This window comes from Mycteria americana, chromosome 1 (genome assembly GCF_035582795.1).
Source record: "Mycteria americana isolate JAX WOST 10 ecotype Jacksonville Zoo and Gardens chromosome 1, USCA_MyAme_1.0, whole genome shotgun sequence".
In the NCBI taxonomy this organism is placed as follows: Eukaryota; Metazoa; Chordata; class Aves; order Ciconiiformes; family Ciconiidae; genus Mycteria; species Mycteria americana.
The window spans coordinates 202,586,291-202,606,471 of NC_134365.1; the positions used below are offsets into that span (position 1 = coordinate 202,586,291).

Below are 20,181 nucleotides of genomic sequence, written 5' to 3' on the forward strand. Positions count from 1 at the left end.
ATTTTGATTTGAAATTCTGTAGAATGAAAATTCTTTACGGTGTGTCAGTGCAGCTAACTCCTTAGGTGCGTTCAGATGCAGAAAACAGATTAAGATGTTCTCTTCACTCAGATATTTCTCCTGTCTGTTTATAAAAAAACCTTTTTTTTTTTCCTCACACACAACCAATGGAACCATCCCACAACAATTTGTAATTAATGAGGCATCAACAGGCACAGAAAGCCTAGAAAATGTAAGTGATCATGAAGTCCTGGCTGCAGGGTAACAAGAGAATCTCTTGCCTCTATCACAGTCAAGATTATTTGGGAGGCTTATAGCCCTAACATCTATAATGTGTTTCCATATTATATGAGGAGATCCCTCTGGGCTGGTAAAAGGTGTTTGATTATGGGATGTTTGTTTGGGACGGACAAACCCGTTTCTCCACTGACATCATCACAGGTGAAATGAAAAAGGGAAGAGACACCTAAATTATTCTCACATGGTTTCCTTCTCAAATTCATCTGGACAGGTTTAGGTAACAAGGAGAATGCAAAGTGGTCAGCCTTTCATCTTCTGAATTCAACACTGCTTCTTTGGGCTCCTGTTCGAGACTGCATGGCTCCTCTCATCCAGTACAAAACTCCCTTCTCATCCAGTACAAAACTCCCCATTCAGAGAGCAGGGCAAATGCAGAGACCAAGTAAACACTGCTATGGTAATGTATTCCTTAAAGTCATACTTTCCCTTATCTATGAAAGGCCTTATGCTATTGAACAGTAAAAATGTCTGAGGGTAGTAAAAACCACAGTGTCCTAACTTCCAAATTCTGGATGTTACTATCACATCTCCGCAAAACACAAAAAAGTGAGCATGAAAACAAGAAAAGATTATTGGAAAGGAAAACTTTGAGAACTGCCTAAATTCAGATGTACTGTTAGCTCCCTTCAGGGTTTTGTAGGTTTGGGTTTTGTGTTAGTTTTTTGTTTTGTTTTTTTTTTCCCTGTCTCCTTTTTTAAATTAAAAAGGAGAATTTTAAGGGAGTGTACCAATGTCATCTGCTTCCAACATGAATCAAAAAGACTGACAATCATAAATCTGATATTTGTGGGGAGAAGAAAATTTCACATTTTATAATAAGAGTGAACAAATGTGTTCAATTTTGGGTAGGCATTTTAGATTTAATGCTTATTCTTCTCGAAAGACAAGAGCAGACTTTTACTGACACTGATATAGATGTCAGTTTTCTTGGTCTCCATTTTTCCATTCTGTCTACTATTCATGCATACACTAATCATACTCTTCAAATTATACTTTGGTGCATCTCATGCACCTTCTGTTTTAATTTATATTGGCAAAGTAGTAGGTGTCCTATTAAGTACAAACCCTGCTGACTTAGCTCTTTTTCCTCTTAGCTTCCTCTTTAAAAGCAATTTTAGATCGTATTTCCTAAAACAAGGAAGCCTGAATTATTAATACACCTAATAACAATAACTATATAGGGACAAAATACTTGGGAAAAAAAAAACCTGTTCGGAATGACAGCAAGTATGGGGACAGTGAGCTGGTAGGAGGAAAGAAATAAAACATGCATCATACCTAAAGTATTTGGAATGCATACACACTTCATTTAGCTAGTAAGTACCTTAATTTAGCTAGTAAGTACTAAACTAAGGAGGATTCCATGCTTCACTGGGTTCAGTAATGATGGCAAATCCCTCATACCGTGTAGGAAAATGATCCCTTTTGGTCTTGGCAACACCACTGGAAAAGATTAATCTTAAAATGTATACAAATGTTTCTTTTATTTTTATTTTGAAGCCATTAATTTATCAAAAGTGTACTAAGATTCTGAAATAAAATAACCCATGCTTATATTTCATATGTGTCTTCACACAGGCAGAAATTTCTTACACTGCAAAATACAGACTCATAACCGGGTAAATAACACCAAACATTAGACAAAATGTTTGGGTCTTCAGGTTTCTCTCAGTCATCCTCAGTAAAAGGCAGACAAACTACAACATAGTCCTTAACATCTGTTGCTGTGAGTGTGCAGCTTCTTCACTGATAAGGTTCCCCAAAATCAACATTACTAGTTAAAAAATGTGTAATGCCTTTGACTCCTCCTAAAAATATATATTAGTAGTACATCTCACCACAACTTTTAATTAGGAATCCCAGCAGAAAGTTAACTCGAGGCTCAATACAGGACCTTCTTTGTACCTCTGCTTGTTTGCCGAGTCATTTCCATAAAGGTTGTATCTTTGGCACTGAATTTGTATAACAGAGACTTCTCAAACATGCTCTTATACAGACTTGTTCCCAAACTGTTTTTATTCCATTCTTTCATGAATTTGACATAATATCTTGAGCAACAATCTAAGAATTATTGATAGGACAAATTCTACGTCAATTCTGACCCTGCTTACCCTCTCATCCTCTTTATGTTAGCATCCTAAATGTCTGCATTTGCTCTTCTCCCATTACTTTGGTTATGGGGGGCAAGAGTAATGCCTTGGAATTACTAGAGCTTGCAGTCAAAGTTCCTCATGTGTTCAACTTTGGAGGGGAAGGGAAGGGATTTTTTTTATTTTTAGATTTTTTTAAAAAAGACAACTTTCCATGGATATTTCTGTCTTTAAAAGAAGTATTGACAAACTGGTAGTTTGGGGGATTAATGTTGTCTTAGCATCTTTCCACCTTGGTCGTTATTTATATCCTCTTTTGCTAAATTACTGACTCTTTCCTGATAACATGCCCCTTTTTCACTAATGAGGGTAGGGATAATTACAAAATATAGCTGTAAGAAAAGAGACCCTTTGTGCCATTTGGCTGTATGCCTGATGCAATGTTTTGCACAGCTGTAAATACCCTTGCCTGCTACCAATGCTGCTCTTCATTTCCATTTATTATAAGCCAAAGTGGATCTCCACTTTAGGACAGAAAACAGGTCCCCATGCTGTCTCACACTGCTGTTTTGCTGGCACCTCTAGCTGGCTGCCTGATCATAGGGCTTATGTAACAAAAGAGAGTCCAGAAACGTTTCCATCCCTCTCTGTTACCAAAATAAGGAATTTCACCCCAAGTATTACTTTGGCCTGAGGCCCAGAACAGGTAAAATTCAATTCTAGGTGAATGGTGTTTTTTCTACATATCAAGAAATGATTTAAAAGCTTCTCTAGTGAAACTACTGAGCTGAAAAAAGAATGAGATCCCTCTGAAGCATCCAACACTCATTCTTAACCCTTAGAGAACCCAGGAGAGCAGTCTTCATAAATGTAACAGCATTCTAAGGTCACCTTAAGATTACACTAGTAATTTCCATGACTTTTCATGACCCTACAGAATTGGATAAATGTAGTAAAGCATCTACGATGTAGCTGGAGAAATAAAATTACCAAATAAGAAAAAGAAATCCATAAATTATTTCTCTGTAAAAGGAAGGGAAGAGAGGCAAGAATTTATAAGGGATATCTTTATATGAGACCCACCGATAGCAAGATAAACCAAACGCAGAATACAAAGAAACTGTTTCCTATTTGCATCAAAATGGATTTTTTTCCAGGTGACTGAAGTAGCCTGAAGTCTGCTAGTTTCCGTAGAACAGCAGCGGGGAACAGTTAGGTTTAACATTACTAACATATCATGGATTTAATAATGGCAGGGAAAAATCATTAGCTCTGCAATATGCAGACTACCTAGTGCAGAAAAGACAAAGCAGGCCAGTTTCCAGACTTATATTGCTAGAGTTTTACATTTATGAAAGTCAGCATTGTAAATCTATAGGAGCAGAGAGACTTAATAGTCAGAAAGCAAGCTTTCCTCTATGGAAGGCTAGTACTTCAACTCTACTATACAGGGAAAAGGGGAAGAAGGAGCTCAAAGATAGTATGGGTGTCTTCTCCTTATTACGGAGTTGGTTGTACAAAATAGCCTCTTGAACGTGTAATGAACACCTAATGTAATAGAGTAGATGATGGGCACAAAATTCCGTTTTCTCCATGTTAAATACAGACACAATGAATTCCTGATTTTCATGGCTTACATGTTCTGTTTTGTTATAATAAATTATTCCTTATAGTAAATATTCTAAAGTTAATGGGATAAAAATGTTCAAGTCCACAGTATTGAAAACAGGTAGAAATTTAGCTTTAGGAATACGCTGAGATCTGTATATAAAGCACAAATCTTAGACCAAATCCATGCTACTATACAGGCTGAGGTTTCATACAGCAATGAGATAATCAAAAAGTATGAAACAAAATTTGTGAAGTACTTGCCTATTACTCAATGCATATTTGTGTGCATTTCAGAATGTAAGGAGGTTTTACAAACACTTTAAGAAAAACTATTTTATTTAGGGTCCTGACAAATGTGATATTTAAGCAGAGGCATTAAGTACTTACCACCACCAGCATTTCCTTCTCTGCGGCTACGTGCACTGCCATCTCTGCCAGATTTAATGCGCTGGAGAACAGTGAAAAAGGTTTGAAAAGAAGAGAACAAAAACCCCATTTAGAACATACATTAGAGATAATTATTAAAAACTCAACTTAGCTTATTAATAAAACAGTAGAAGAACATTAAACTAGGCTTACTGTACTGTAACTAATAAACCTTGTTTTTTCAATGCACAAAATTGACCTTAAAATCAGTGTTTAATCCAATGTTTACATAAAGCAAATTCTATGAAATTCAAACAGAATATCTCAATAAATTATTTTTCTTCAGATAAAATTTATACAAGGAATGTGCACAAAAATAGTTCAGATGTACCTTTGTAAAGTACAGCTGAAAAAACAGGCAACATAGCCCTCCTTGCATGAGTTCAAAGTAGCCTCTGCCTATTAACGTCTTGTAAATCCCACAAGCGTTTTATTATTGTAAAGATTCAAGGGTGGGAAGTAGGGAAACCTATAAAAAGAACTATTCACCCCATAGATCTTAAATTTTGAATACTTGGCACAGAACTGTACTTTACAGCAAAATTTAATTTGCTGTTGAGTGTTAAATGCAAGATAAAGGTGAAGGTAAATACTTTAAAAGCTGTGTTTAAAAAGTCAGCCCTCTTGCACTGAGGAAGGTACCATAAACGTCTTCCAGCTGTGTTTTTTTTAGTGTTATTCAAAAACTTTAACAGTTTATCAAAGCAGTACCTCTCTATCACGTGGCAGACTTGGCTTCTCCTGGCAAAACACCACATTTCTCATGCATATATCTTGTTAATTACAAGAAGGTACATCTCAGTGAGGGACTTTTTGATGGGTAGGTACAAAAACTTGGTGTTTAAAGCACTCAGCTGTTAATAAAGTAATCTCTGCATCTTATTTCAAAATAAGGATTCAGGATCTGATTAAAACACATGTGCACACTACCTAACCATGTATTCAGGTCAATTACTGTAGCTTCTTCATTCATTTTTCACCAGAAAAATATCATGGAGTCTGGCAAAGTTGGAATGACACAGAAGAAGTGAAAGAACTTTCAAGATTTGTGCCAACAGAAAAAGGAAGAACCCTTAAATCAAAACTCACAGGAATCAGACAGGAAAGCAGTGAGCCTAGCATGAAACCAGGAATGGTCTTGGAGCAATCCAGTCTGGGACCAGAGTTTCTCATACTTTTTATTTATTTTGGGAAATCCTCAAGTCTAAAATATGTTCTCTGAATTCTGGATTAAATATCCTATTCACAGTCCAGTGAAGTAGCATATATCAGTCCTTCAGGAAGCATGTTCAGACTCTCCAAATGTTGAATGACTGACAAATCTGCCAGTGGAAGCTCAGCTTCTGTCTGCCAGAGGGAAGTGGTCCCAATATGATAGTGCCCTCATGGCATTTACATCCTAGGACTTTACTCCCAAAATATCATAGAAGTACTACAGCTTAAGCATATGACTAATTCCTGTAAAGTTCCAAGTTGAGTAGTTTATAAGTCATCCCATACTAAAAGCAGACATTTAAAATAGGTCCAATGATTTCCACCCTAAAAATGCCTATTTCTCTCCCATGACTGCAAAAGAAATTTAGGATGATTAGTCCAGATGTAGATGCCTGAAGGTAAAGGCAGTCAGTCCCCCCCAGTGTTTGCACCTATCATCACTGCTTCACACCACACCCAATCAGTCCCTCATTTTCAGTCATTAAGCTCACTTAACAGAAATAAATAGTAACGTGTGTATACATCAGTGCCAAGAAGGTTGTGTGAACTTTTACACTATTACCTGTCTTTTTTAAACTGAAATATGGAAAAGGAAGATTAATGCAGTTAAAAAAAAAAAAAACCCAAACCAAAACAAACATATGAAGGTTACAGTAAAAATCCAATGCTGTGAGAGGCAGGAAGAAAAATTTCTACAGGGAATGAACCCCACAGATGTTCCCAGATTCTTGGCTGGAAGTATTTAACAACTTGTCCATATTTGAGAACTGAGTGAAATAAGTACTCCAGAATATTTATTTTGGTATAAACTCCATGTGGATATACTTATTCTGGAAAAAACAATGCCAGAAAGCAAATTTTGATAAATTTCTACAGGAAGACAAGGTCTGTGTGCAGACTTTGAAATGTAGGTATATTACACTAGCATTTATCTATTTTCTCTTTACTGGGTGCAATCGAGAAATCAGGGGTTAGAGCCTGAAATTGGGAGCAGGAATTGAACTATATTTGGTATTGCTAACTGAAACCAGTGTTCCTATTGGAAATTTAGGTGGTGAAATATTAAAATTTGATAATTTTAGAACTTGAAAGTATAGTTTATGACTATATGCTCATGGATGACAGAAGGAATTTCTTAGGACAAAAATACCTAGTAATTTCCAAAGCCAGATGGTAGACATAAGACTAAAAAACCACACACACACAAATGAACCAAGCAAACAAAAAAAATCCCCCAAATCAGGGGATGGGAACCAAGATGCAATACTAATAGTAAAAAGGAACTGCAAGGCTATTGTTTGCAAGACAGCACTGATGTTGAGATTCTGTCACAGAAAGGTACTCAACTTCTAATACAGGATGGCACATACTAAATCGCAGTGTGTTCTGTAACATCTTTTCTTTTCTTAGTGTCTTTGTTCCTTTACATCTACAATGGTGTTGATTTTTAAGAAAACTGGGTCAGTGGGTTCCTTGGGGGGTAGAAAAAGTTGTTCCTTTCCTTGAGGAGACACTGAACTTGGGATACTTCAGGGTGTGGCAGACAAGAGAGCCAGAAGAGGGAGATGGAAGCATGGCCCCCCAAGACAAGGAGCTGCAAGAAGGAGCAGAAAGCAACCAATTAGGCTTCAGAGGTTCTGAAGAGAATGTACTAGGAACCGCAGGGGCAGAATTTTGCTGCCATTCAGAAACTCACTGAGCTTACTCAAAGAGGCTGGAAGCATGGGCCTGCCTGCAGGGATGAAGTTGACAGAGCTAACTAGAAACCTGTTTCATTCCTATTATTGGTGGTGGTTTGGGGGGGTTGTTTCATTTTGGGTTTCTTCGGGTTTTTTTAAACCTAGTGCATTTCCCTTTTCTCTGTTTAAAAGAAAATTGGTTTAGTTTAGACTATAATAGAATCAGGCTTATTTTTATTTAAAAGCCTGTTTTCTTTTCTGGGCAACACACTATAGGAAAGTGTTTAGGCAGATCTGCCTTAAAGCTTTGACTAATTAAAAGTGTCATCATAGATACCTTATCCTCCCCTCTACTCTGCTCTCCTGAGACCCCACCTGGAGTACTTCATCGAGATCTGGGGTTCCCAATAGAAGAAAGACATGGACCTGTTGGAGCAGGTCCAGAGGAGGGCCACAAAAATGATCAGAGGGATGGAGCACCTCCCCTATAAGTAAAGGCTGAGAGAGTTGGGGTTGTTCAGCCTGGAGAAGAGAAGGCTCCGGGGAGACCTTATTGTGGCCTTTCAATACTTAAAGGGGACTTATAAAAATGACGGAGAGAGATTTTTTACCAGGGCCTGTAGTGACAGGACAAGGGGCAACAGTTTTGAACTGAAAGAGGGTAGACTTAGATTGGACATAAGGAAAAAAAATTTTACGATGAGGGTGGTGAGACACTGGAACAGTTTGCCCAGAGAAGCTGTGGATGCCCCACCATTGGAAGTGTTCAAGGTCAGGTTGGACAGGGCTTTGAGCAACCTGATCTAGTGAAAGATGTCCCTGTCCATGGCAGGAGGATGGACTAGATGATCTTTAAATGTCCCTTCCAACCCAAATCATTCTATGATTCTGCTTTGCAAGGTTAGTTTTGTGACAGGATAGAGTCACCAGACTCTTAAACAGGAATACTTAAATGTAATACACAGAGTGAGCTTTCCATGTCATGGCTGAATTACAATCACTATCAAAGTCTGAACAGTCTAAACCAACTATGCAATAACTTGTGCTACCATGCATCTGTACTGGATTCCATTGATATCTCTGTCATTCAGGTACTACTCAATGAAGTCCCTTAACACGATGTAGTCAGAATGAAAAAAACCCATAATTTAAACATAATTTCTGTGTTACTAAATCTTAAATAATTTAGACAATTTATTCTTTTAAATATTTTACTGGCAGCTTTTTCCCCACCAGAAAGTACAGAAATGTGTTCAGGAAAGCTCAGGCATCCAACATGAAATAGACAGGAAGAGATGTGACAATTTCTTTTTTTTTTTTTTCCCCATATTCAAACATTAAATTTCTTAGAGGAAAAAAGTGTTTTCCTTAGAATCCTCAACATTTGCAGATCTATAGTATATAATTTACACCTTCAGTGTAAAAAATGCTGGAATTATATGCAAGGAAACAGATAACCTCTCCCTCTCCAGGGACTTCTCTCTTACCAACCATTAAAAAAATCCAGTTTTAACTGGTTTCATCTCTGTGCTTTCCTGAGTAAAGCACTGAGGTATTGGAAGTTATTGTAAAGAACTATGTATATCACTGACATTGAACTGATATTCCCTAGAAACTAAGCAAAGCCTGTTTAACACACTTCAGAGAGATCTCTTACTTACGAGTTTTGCAGAATAGGAACATTATATCTGGTCATCTGTGTTGCTTACTGACACCCTTATGGGGGAGACATGGAGGAATATTAGCCCCACTACATTTGTGGACTGCTTTCTTTTGTCCATTTTTCCAAGTGCTTTAAATTTTACATTTACTGAAAATCCAAATCAATATACTTCAACTAGCCCCCCTAAGTAAGGCATAAATTTGGAATCCTTTGATCAGTGTTTACCTTTGTGAGTTTCATTTTTAAAATGTTTCAGTTTTAAAATGTACATGTGAATACTCAGACTCTCTGGAATTGAAGTAAAAGTGAAGTAACTAAGGATGCATTTACACATTATCTGACATCAAAAGGGAGCCAGTAAGTGTTTCTAGGAGCAGAGTAAATTAGGTAAGACTTAAGGTCCTAATGTGACTACGTAGCTTTGAGGCAACTCACTGGATAGGAAGAGCAAGCTTGAACACTTTGCAGCTCAACAGCATGGATAATGCTTTCCAAACAAGAAGCTGATTTTAATTTTAAAATCTTACTTTATCACAGGAATAGCAAGAAAACAATGCACGCGCTTGCACACATACACACACTCACTCCCTCTGAATAGAACACAAGTTATGGCCTCATACCTTTCACAGCCTGTAGCTTTTCCATGGAATTTTTTTTCAGTTTAAAAATTGGCACTAACATGAATAATTTACTTCTACCTATGTAATCGGTCAATGTTGCAGCTTTGTATATAGCAAAAAGGAGTTCTAGTACATGGACAAATTCTTAGGCTCCCCTTCTCTACCTATAGTTGCATTATTACTTGGCTCATAAATACACTTTATACAGTCTGGCAAATAAGTAGGAAAGATGACATTCCAGAGACATTGAATTATGCGGGTGGCTCCAGCATTCCCATCACATCCACATAACGCATCTTTCACTAATACTTAAAATCACAGAAAATCCAGTGCTCAAAAGACATTCAGACAGATATAAGGCTGATCCTTAATTTAAAACTAAAAACCCCAAACCCACAAAACACAAGCCTCTCTAAACCAGGAAGTTAACACACATTTTATCTTGAAGTATCATAAACACTATTTTAGCTTCATCTATGTACGTAGTGATACTGTATAATCACAGAAAGAAACAAGCTTACCTGCTCTCTTATTTCTTTTAATTTTTCCACTTTCTTGAGCTTTGTCATATATTCCTGGACTTCTTTCAGCCCCATATCTGTGCAGAGACGAACTAAAAATCGGAGGCCTAATTGAAAAGAAAAACATTGTTAAAAAAAAGGCTTACAAGCAGGTCAAACTGCAAGTGCACCCTAACAGAACTGGACATACAGAATGGCAAACAATGCAAATAACTGGGAATACAAGGTGACTCTAGTCCAAGTTGTGAGTGCAACTTGCAATGCAAGTTGTGATATTTTGCGAATAATTCAACATTTTCTGTGATGCAGTGTCTATATCCATGGACAGTACAAATACCATTTATATACGTGGAAGGCACGAGACACACTAACTCATCTGGCTCAGAACTCCTGACATTTGCAAAATATTTTGGAAACTGGAAAGCATAACAATGATACTAAGTTATTACCGAGGAGCCACTATCAATAACATCTTGTTGAAAACAATTTTACAAATGCCAAGTGAATCAGAATGGTTTGGTTTTTCTGTTGCTGTGGTTGATTTTTTTAAAGATTAGTATTTATAGAATTAAAAAAACCCAACAAACCAGACATGAAGATTGACTACAACTGTATGCTGGAACCAAAAGAACCCCTAAAAACAGTCTCCTGAAACACTATACCAAACTCTGAAAACATTGTTGCTATTGCTATGTGTTTGTCAACATCCCTTTGAAAGAACTTCCTCTGAGGCAGAAACAAGCATGACGTGATCCATTACCCTCCTGACTGCTTTCACAAATACGTTACTTTCTTTTTGTGCCAAGTTAGTTTTCTGCTGGTTTAGGGAGCTGAACTTGTTCACTGAGGGATCAGAACAAGCATAAGGAAGATGGTTGGGAGCACATGGCCAGGGAGGGATGAGTGAAGAACCATTGTTTCAGCAGCAGAAAACTTTTAAATCACTTCAATTGTCTTGTCTTACTCCTGCCTCCATTTTGTAATTTGTATAAACTACATTCAGAAAAATATTAGCATTCTAAGAGGCTTACTAAATACTCTGCCACTCTGAAATATGTGTGACCAATATGAACATGACATTTTGCTTGTAACTTTGAGGAATGATAGTATTGAATTTCTCTTGTACAACAGAGCTGTATGATTCCTCTTTAAAATAGCAGTACGTTTGTTAAAGCAGAATGATATAATTTTATTTTAAAATACAGTGAATGTTCTTCCCACATAGCATTTAAAAGTGTAGGCTTGTTGGCAACAACCTCATATTTTAGGATTAGTGAGGCACAGTGTGGGATGTAAGAGGATGTTTTCACAACCAGTGACAACCCCTATTTTCTACAGGGCTTTTTCATTTAGAGTACAGGTGTGACTGATTCTGCAAAATGCCTTACTCTTCAAAGTTACGTTTCCTGTAGTTTAGTTTGAAATTCTCTATGGATTTTCTAGAGACTGGCTGACCAACTATACCTAAGAACCCAACCACAAAATCTCACCCTCTACATTCTTTTGGAAGGCCTGGCTTTGGTAAAACTTAACAATAAGATTTTCTCATATCTAGAAACTTACAGCAGGAGTTTCAACTAGCAGGGACTAGAAGTAAAAATGCATATATTTTATCATAAGAAAGATTAAATAAATAACAAACATAGTTATAAAATGTAGAAAGTATGTGTGAGAAAACTTTAACTGTAGGGGATTGGTTGAGTTCTGTTTTCATCTCTTCTTCAGCATTACCCTACTATTTCTTAAATCACGCTTTAGTGTTGTCACAGAAAACATGCAGCATTAGCATGAATAAAAATGTTAGTTCATGAAAGTATTTTCATATGAAAAATACTTATGTCATACGATGACTAGCACACATATTCAATGTAACAAAGTTTCCTTTGATTGTTTTACCACTCAATGAAACAACTTACATTCAACATTCTCTGGGAATTTTCTGTGAATGACTTTGTATTTCTCTAGAGCTTTCTGGTAGTTACCTGCAAACAAAACAAACATCTTCTATCCACATATCCAAACATAAAAAAGAATATCTGATGAGAAATTGATGCAGTTTAACATCACTTCATCTTTTTAGTTTGAGTACACGATTTAATATTATAAGACCAAATTTGATAAAACCAAACTTAACATTCTTTAGTTACTGGTAGTAAAGATCAGGAGCATCTGAAAACAGTCCAAATTATTCTGTAAATAACAGAATTAATTAAAAGGAGTTTCCTGATTTTTTGCCCTTTTTTGACCTGTCTCTAGGACCCCATTGTTCTATGACACATCTACTAGACAAGCTGTATTAAGCATACCAGGGGTTATCTGAGGCTACAAATGTATGGATTGGTCAAATAGAAATGTGTAACAGCTGACCTCTGCCTACCCTTCCTTCCATCAGAATACTAATTGTGTGTCTCTCCTCTGCCCAGATCTGGTAGCAAATTAATTATTCTTTACGACTTTTGCTTCAGCTTATTATGGAAAGGACTGATAGACCCTGTGAATCTAACACCTCATATCCATAAAATAGCTGACAAAAAAGTTTGTTGAGATACCACTATTTTTATTTTCCTAGTGCAAGGTAAAGATCAAACTCACCTGCTGTGTGTTAACACAATAAGCTGGGAATTTTGCCAATGAATCATAAATGATCTAAAAAGCAGCCAAAACCATTATGTTTCTTTGCTGGGAAAACAGTTAATCTGTCTAGTTTTGGGTGGTGCTGACTGTTCTTAATTCACTGACTTTCCTAGGTCCTGTTCCTTTTCTCACTGTTGTATTAAATAACTGAGCAGAGTGAGAAAATGCACTTATGTATTATGGAAGTCTGTTCTGCAAAGTTCTAAAAAAGCATAAAGGAGAGTGACAAAACAGGACAGCAAGAAAGAAGAGTGTCATTTACATCATCAAGTGCCTTGAATGCATTTTAGCTGATGAAAAACCCCAGAAAGATTGGTGTCTTTCCATTTTGCTTACTGGTGTATTATATTTCCAGTAAGAAAATACAGCACATTAAGACTGTCTTTTGTTTGCGTAGTGCAAAAACTATTTTAATATAAAAAAATTATACCTGCTGTTGAAAACGAATGGGAATTAAGCAACTTTAAAATCTAATTACTTATGTTAGATCAGATGGTAGTATAATTACATTAAAACCAACTTCTATCAGATCATTTATGCTGTAGTATTTTCTTTATTTTACTTATTTAATAGCACAAGGAGTGTTTCATGCATAAGTCAGTGCAGGCACACTTCCTGGACTTAAAAGGAAAGTCATGTTTTATTACATATACACAGGAAATTTGTAACAAAATAATGTGTAACTGAATTTTCAAACAAACTTCAGGACCAGTATTCACATCAGGTAGAAAAGATCAAAAGAAAAAAAAAAAATCAAAACATCAATCAAAACAAAACAAATCATAGAATCATAGAATAGTTTGGGTTGGAAGGGACCTTTAAAGATCATCTAGTCTGACCCCCCCTGCCATTGGCAGGGACATCTTTCACTAGATCAGGTTGCTCAAACTTCCTTGAACACTTCCAATGATGGGGCATCCACAGCTTCTCTGGGCAACCTGTTCCAGTGTTCCATCACCCTCATCGTAAAAAAATTTCTTCCTTATGTCCAATCTAAGTCTACCCTCTTCCTGTTCAAAACCGTTGCCCCTTGTCCTGTCACTACAGGCCCAGGTAAAAAGTCTCTATCTTTCTTATAAGCCCCCTTTATACATTCTCCAGGCTTCTCTTCTTCAGGCTGAACAACCCCAACTAATTACAAAAAATGTTACAAACCTCCAACCAATTACAAAAAAGTTACAGAACTTACCACTTCTCCTGTAGCAACTGGCAACCATCAGCTGCCACTTCACTTGTGTCGGTCTGCATATAAATAAAATTATACACACTGCCAAACAATGAATAAGCAAAATAATCTGCATAGCATTGGTAAAGACCTACTATTAAACTATTCTTAAAATTTTTCCCCTAGTGTACTGCCTTCCTAGGAAGAATTTAGCCTGTTCAGTTCACACACAGTTTACCTCTGCATCATGCTCCTGTGTTCAGGCCTTGATGTCACTCATTTGTACTCCTATATTATAGTCTTTCTCCTGCTCATGATTCTGTGCACCAGACACAATTAGTAGACCTGACATGTGAACCACTAATCTTTGTCTGAGGTACAGAACCACACAATGGGGAGAACAAAATGCTAAACTGTATTCTGAGGAAGTCCCAGCAGTAGGGTCCCAAGCACACCCAAGGAATCCCTGCCAGGAAGTACACTCCCCACTTACAGCTTCGAACTCTGGCTTCTCCTCTGTGTCATCACCTAGCTGCTACCTGTCCTTCTCTTTTTAGCACATAATGGTGATAGATATGGTCAGAGAAAATATTTGAGGTGTTTGAGCGTGTACAACAAAACTGTTGAACTCTTTCCTCATTCTTGTCAAGATAATGTGAAAATTGGGAAATTTTCATGTCAACAGTGTAAGGATGCTCTATAAGCCAAAGCACTTTTCACATGTGGCTTACAATTCAACAGTAGCATATCCCAAAGGCACTGTACACTAACATGTTCAGAATAGTTTTGTACTTATTCTCTTCAATTTTTCCCTCCAGCCACAGCACAGGCCATTTTTAACTCTAAATAATCTGTTTGCCTGGTAGTTGCCAAACAAGCTTATGAAAGACAGCTGCTTCACCTTTTTTAGTTTCAGCTGAATATGTCTCCTGTAAACAATAAAGGCAGCCAAGCAGACACCATAATAAAGTTTATTACGCAGTTCAGTAGGAAAATTCTAGAGAAAATAAATTGTCAGCAGCCAGCATTAGCCACACAATACCTTTTACAAATGATAGATTTGTGCATAAGAAAAACTGTTTCTCAACAATTCATTGTCTAACATGTTATCTTAGAATGCAATTTAAAATGTAATTATTGTGATTAAAACACTGAATACACAAAACAATGTTTAACTAAAAAATGTTGGTTATGGTTAAAGTTATAATTTGAAAATGTAACTTTATTTACAATTAGTAGCAATTTATAACCCAAATTCATATTTATCAGTCAGCATATCTAGACTCTATTTTTAATACCAAATAAATGCCAAAGCATCTATGTTCTGTTATATACTAGTAAAAATCTCCTCCCACAGAGAAATAATTTCTCTATATTACAGATAGATTACTAATACAAATAATAAGGAAGAATTTCATATGCCAATTATTCGTAAGTACTTTACAATCCACATACTTTGTGTTTCATGCATGGACTGAGCGCAACATAAAGTATAAAATATTTATAATTTTGCCAAAAAAAGATTATGAAATAATTCTTTTTAGTGTCAGCTGTTTCTTTCCAAAGTTTCTAAGAAGGCCGTGAATGCCAGCATATGAGATCTCATAGCTTGAATAAATACTTTTTTTTTTTTAAGGTGGCCAGTATTTATACTGAAAAGAATACTGGCAAACCTGTGAACTGTGATTTCTGTGAACTGTCTCCTGTGTATTTTCATCTAACCTACATCTCTATTTCTTTATAATTATACCACAATTTAGGTGAAGTCTATGTTTTCCTATTTATTTTTGTTTCAATTTTTAATTCTTATTTAAACCTTGGATTTTCTCTTCTCTAATTAATGTCTACTCTAACTCAAGCCCTTTCAAAACCAGAATTAGTATTTTTTACTTAACTTCTAACAACCTATTCGCAGTATAATCTTTCCTTGAATAATATTGTACAAATTTTTGTTCACATGCTGTCTTGTTCACGCATGTCATTCAGATCCACAGAACAAAAAGAATGTCAAATTTTAGATCATCACAAGACAAACAATAACTGAGTTTTGCTTAGCCTGATTTTTCATAGGTTTCCCAAAACACAAAATAGAGAAATTCACACTTGTTGGAGTGAATTTTAGTTGCATGAATTTTAGTTGGTCTATTAACACAAAATTCTTCATGAACATATAGACAAATATTTGTTTCCACATAAAAAGACCATATGCATGTCTTTTTAGAATTCTGTTTGAACTCTGGATTACAGATTTAAATTTGACCAAATTTTTGTTTATTAACCATTTGTCTGGTAAGCTCCCTTTCTGATCTAAAATAAAATATATGGCCTATATACTTTCTTAAGTGCATCATATTCTGCTAAAGGACAATTTCAGCAATTAAGTTGCTGGACTAAACTCAATATATTTCAAATATCTCTGTCAGGATCAGTTTGATCTGTCAACTTATTTTCACTAACCATTGGTAATTCTGTACTGCACATTTTTTGCTTACTTCTATACCTTATTTGTAATAGCCTTTTTATGGGGTAGAAGTTACGTGAAAAGTGGAAATGCAGCAAGAACTGCTAGAAGATGCATTTATCTAAACCATCAAATCCACCCTGCATGATAAAATAATAGAAAGGAAATATTTCACATAAAGCCATACAGAAGGGGGTCTTGGTGGCTCAGGAGAGCTGTTCCCCACTTCATAGCTGTATTTAATGGCAGAGGATAGAGAAAAGAGATTCTAATACTTAATGCTATCTTGGGCCCAATGGAGGATCTTACTTAACATTGAAATTGCACAGTAAGAGCAAAACCACACTGTACATGAACAGAAAGTTGAGAAAATTAAATAATATCCCAAATATTCTTAACTCTGGTATTTGCTTATAGTATTAAAGTTATCCAACTAATTTATCTCTAGGTATACTTATGGATGTCTAATCACAAAATATTTGAGTAGACATAAAACAATAATTACTTACAGAATAAGTGCTGCTCTTTCAAAGTACTCAATGGCTTTTTCACAAAACTGAGTGTCAATGTAATAGGCTCCAAGCCATTCAATGACCTCAATGTTTGAAGGGAAATACCGGTATGACTGACAAAATAGGAAAGGTGAAAGAAACACAATTTTAGTGATAAACAACATCTTTATGTTACTTCTGGAATATCTTACTCAAGTGTTTAATTCTCCAGATGCCAAAAACATGTAGTATATGAATGGAAGTAGTGTGCTATACTAAATAATCCTGAAAAAAAAGGAAAAAAAAAAAAAAAAAAAAAGCATGCCAAGTTTTCTAATTACAGAATGGTTTTTAGAAGTTACCCGAGATAAGTCTGTCACATTTTCCATCTAGCCTTATTTGAAATAGTATTTTAAACAGTTTGCAACAGCAAAAATGTTTGGTTAGATCATGTCTACATGTGAATAAGTTACCTAAAACATTAAACAATGCTAAGTAATACGTGTACAATTCCACACCCAAATCATTCTGCTGGAAAACTCTAGCAGACTGGACAGGCTGGATCGATGGGCTGGGGTGAATTGTATGAGGTTTAACAAGGCCAAGTGCAAGGTCCTGCACTTGGGCCACAGCAACCCCATGCAACGCTACAGGCTTGGGGAAGAGTGGCTGGAAAGCTGCCTGGCAGAGAAGGACCTGGGGGTGTTGGTTGACAGCCGCCTGAATATGAGCCAGCAGTGTGCCCAGGCGGCCAAGAAGGCCAATGGCATCCTGGCCTGTATCAAAAATAGCGTGGCCAGCAGGACTAGGGAAGTGATTGTGCCCCTGTACTCGGCACTGGTGAGGCCGCACCTCGAATACTGTGTTCAGTTTTGGGCCCCCCACTACAAGAGGGATATTGAGGTACTGGAGCGCGTACAGAGAAGGGCAACAAAGCTGGTGAAGGGTCTGGAGCAGAAGTCTTATGAGGAGCGGCTGAGGGAGCTGGGACTGTTTAGCCTGGAGAAAAGGAGGCTGAGGGGAGACCTCATCGCTCTCTACAACTACCTGAAAGGAGGTTGTAGAGAGGTGGGGGTCGGTCTCTTCTCCCAGGTAACAAGTGATAGGACAAGAGGAAATGGCCTCAAGTTGCGCCAGGGGAGGTTTAGACTGGATATTAGGAAATTTTTCTTCACCGAGAGGGTTATCAAGCATTGGAACAGGCTGCCCAGGGAAGTGGTTGAGTCGCCATCCCTGGAGGTATTTAAAGGACGTTTGGATGAGGTACTTAGAGACATGGTGTAGTGGTGGTTTTTGGCAGTGTTAGGTTTATGGTTGGACTCGATGATCTTAAAGGTCTTTTCCAACCTATATGATTCTGTGATTCTGTGATTCTGTGATTCTAGAAGCATTCTTTTCTATGAAATACATATGTATATAAATAACATTTTCGGCTTTTTAGAAATTCCCACTGAAACAGGCAGCAAAATTATCATCAAGCACAACTCCACTAGTATTCAGATTGCAACACAGCTTTTGGTCATCCTCGCTTTATATGGATAAACCCCCCCCCCCCTCAGATTGCAGCAAAGCAACTTCCTGTCTTATTCCTGTTTCTAAACCAGAATAATCTCTACAAACTACAGACAGTACTGTAGCTCGTTTGAAATGAGAGAGGATGCCTATCTTTAGGCAACTGTGTATACATAATGTGTAGCTGTACCATGAAAATATATATATAAACTCACATACATAAACACAAACACATTATATATATCTCTCCATATCCATTAAACAGATATAGCTTCCAATCAACACAGTCATGTTACACACCTTTAAAATTACATTTATTATATCCATTTTTTATTTCATCTCAGACTATATTTTAAATTAAAATTGTTAGGAGTCAATGTAAACAATGACCATATGAAAAATTAAAGTCTGAGGTCAAATACCATGTAGAAACACAGGCTATGTGTTTCCTTAGGATCTGACTACAAAAATTATATTTTGTCAACTCTCTCTCCCCCAAAATATCTTTTTTTTTTAATTGCATTTTTTAAAGTTTAAATGAATCAATTGTTAATTTGATATAGGAACCTAGGTCAAAATTTTCTTTAATTATTACAAAGCACACTGGAAAAGCAATGAAGAGCAAGTACCTCATAGTAATAATGAAAAGCTTGGGATTTATCACCTTCATTATCGTATAATTTCCCTAGCTTTGAAAGTACATGTGGATCAGTTGGTACTACGCTGATCAACTGCAGGAGCCACTCTATGGCTTGATTGGGATCTTCCATGATCTCATATCTGAGTTTTCTTCAGTCAAGGACTGATGCTGATGATCTTTTGATTTACTCAGAATTCCTACTACTTTACATAACATAATCCATATGCTAGACAGATACGCCAGTCACTGTAGTGTGGAGATACACTGGGATTTTTTTTTTTTTTTTTTTTTTTTTTTACACATTGTTTTCATAATTTCATTCGTATCAGAAAGTATTTTTGTTATGCTGAAGTAAGAGAAATATTCAGAGGCTTTGCCTGCTCTTTCACCTTAAAAACACTTCGGGCTCAACAGAACTTTGGCCTCGGTTCTCCCCTCTGTCACTAATTTTACTTTGACTTCCTCATTTATAAGAATGAAGTGTGAGACCCAGGCGATTCATTTGTAGCCTTCACAGGTTGGTTAGTTTTTCCTAATATGTTATTTTGTCCTAAAGTAAGTGATTAGGTAATGCTGTCCTCAACAACAGACTTTTGCCTGCAGTGAGATTTTCTGCTCTATGTCTAAGAAGCACAGCACAGTGTACAATTCTGGTCCAGAGAACAGAGGAGCTTTAGCTGTAATTAGGCCTGCAGTGTGCTCTCCCCTTCTCAGTTGCCCCTGAGCAGCACAATGGCTCAGACCTCTGCAGCAATGTGAGCTGGAGCTACTGCCCAACATGTTTTTTCAGTTTCTGCTGCACCCTACCCTTCATGGAAAAAGCTTGTGAGTGTTGGTGGAAAGCAGTTTTACATAGCAGTGGAGCAGAGAAATTCTCCCCCAGATGGGAACTGGGAGTTGTAGGGCCATTTATGCTGTTGTAACAGGGCTAGGCACGGAATAGAGATCACAGCCCTTTTGTGGTGTTGGAGATTACTTATTTTACTGACTAAAATATATTTTTATTACCTTCACTATTCTTAAAAGCGTAGTACAGCAACTGGAATCTGTTCTGCCTTGGGGAGGACTTTATTACAATTTGCACATCCTCAGAAGCATTGTTAAAGAAATTCATAGTGTAGAATATCACTGGTGATGTGCAAAGCCAACCCCT

At 36.8% G+C, this 20,181-nt stretch overlaps 1 protein-coding gene across 4 annotated transcripts in view; it reads right to left on the reverse strand.

Annotated features, from left to right (window-relative positions):
* IFT88 (intraflagellar transport 88) overlaps nucleotides 1–20,181 on the reverse strand; it is a 52,928-nt gene that overhangs the window by 6,658 nt on the left and 26,089 nt on the right. For all 4 annotated transcript variants that reach the window (XM_075490940.1, XM_075490939.1, XM_075490938.1 and 1 more), the window contains exons 19-24: nucleotides 19,018–19,168; nucleotides 16,895–17,010; nucleotides 13,949–14,001; nucleotides 12,042–12,107; nucleotides 10,126–10,232; nucleotides 4,389–4,449 (exon numbers count right to left, since the gene is read on the reverse strand). In XM_075490940.1, the coding sequence (XP_075347055.1) occupies nucleotides 4,389–4,449; nucleotides 10,126–10,232; nucleotides 12,042–12,107; nucleotides 13,949–14,001; nucleotides 16,895–17,010; nucleotides 19,018–19,168 (554 nt within the window). The remainder of the gene's footprint in view (nucleotides 1–4,388; nucleotides 4,450–10,125; nucleotides 10,233–12,041; nucleotides 12,108–13,948; nucleotides 14,002–16,894; nucleotides 17,011–19,017; nucleotides 19,169–20,181) is intronic.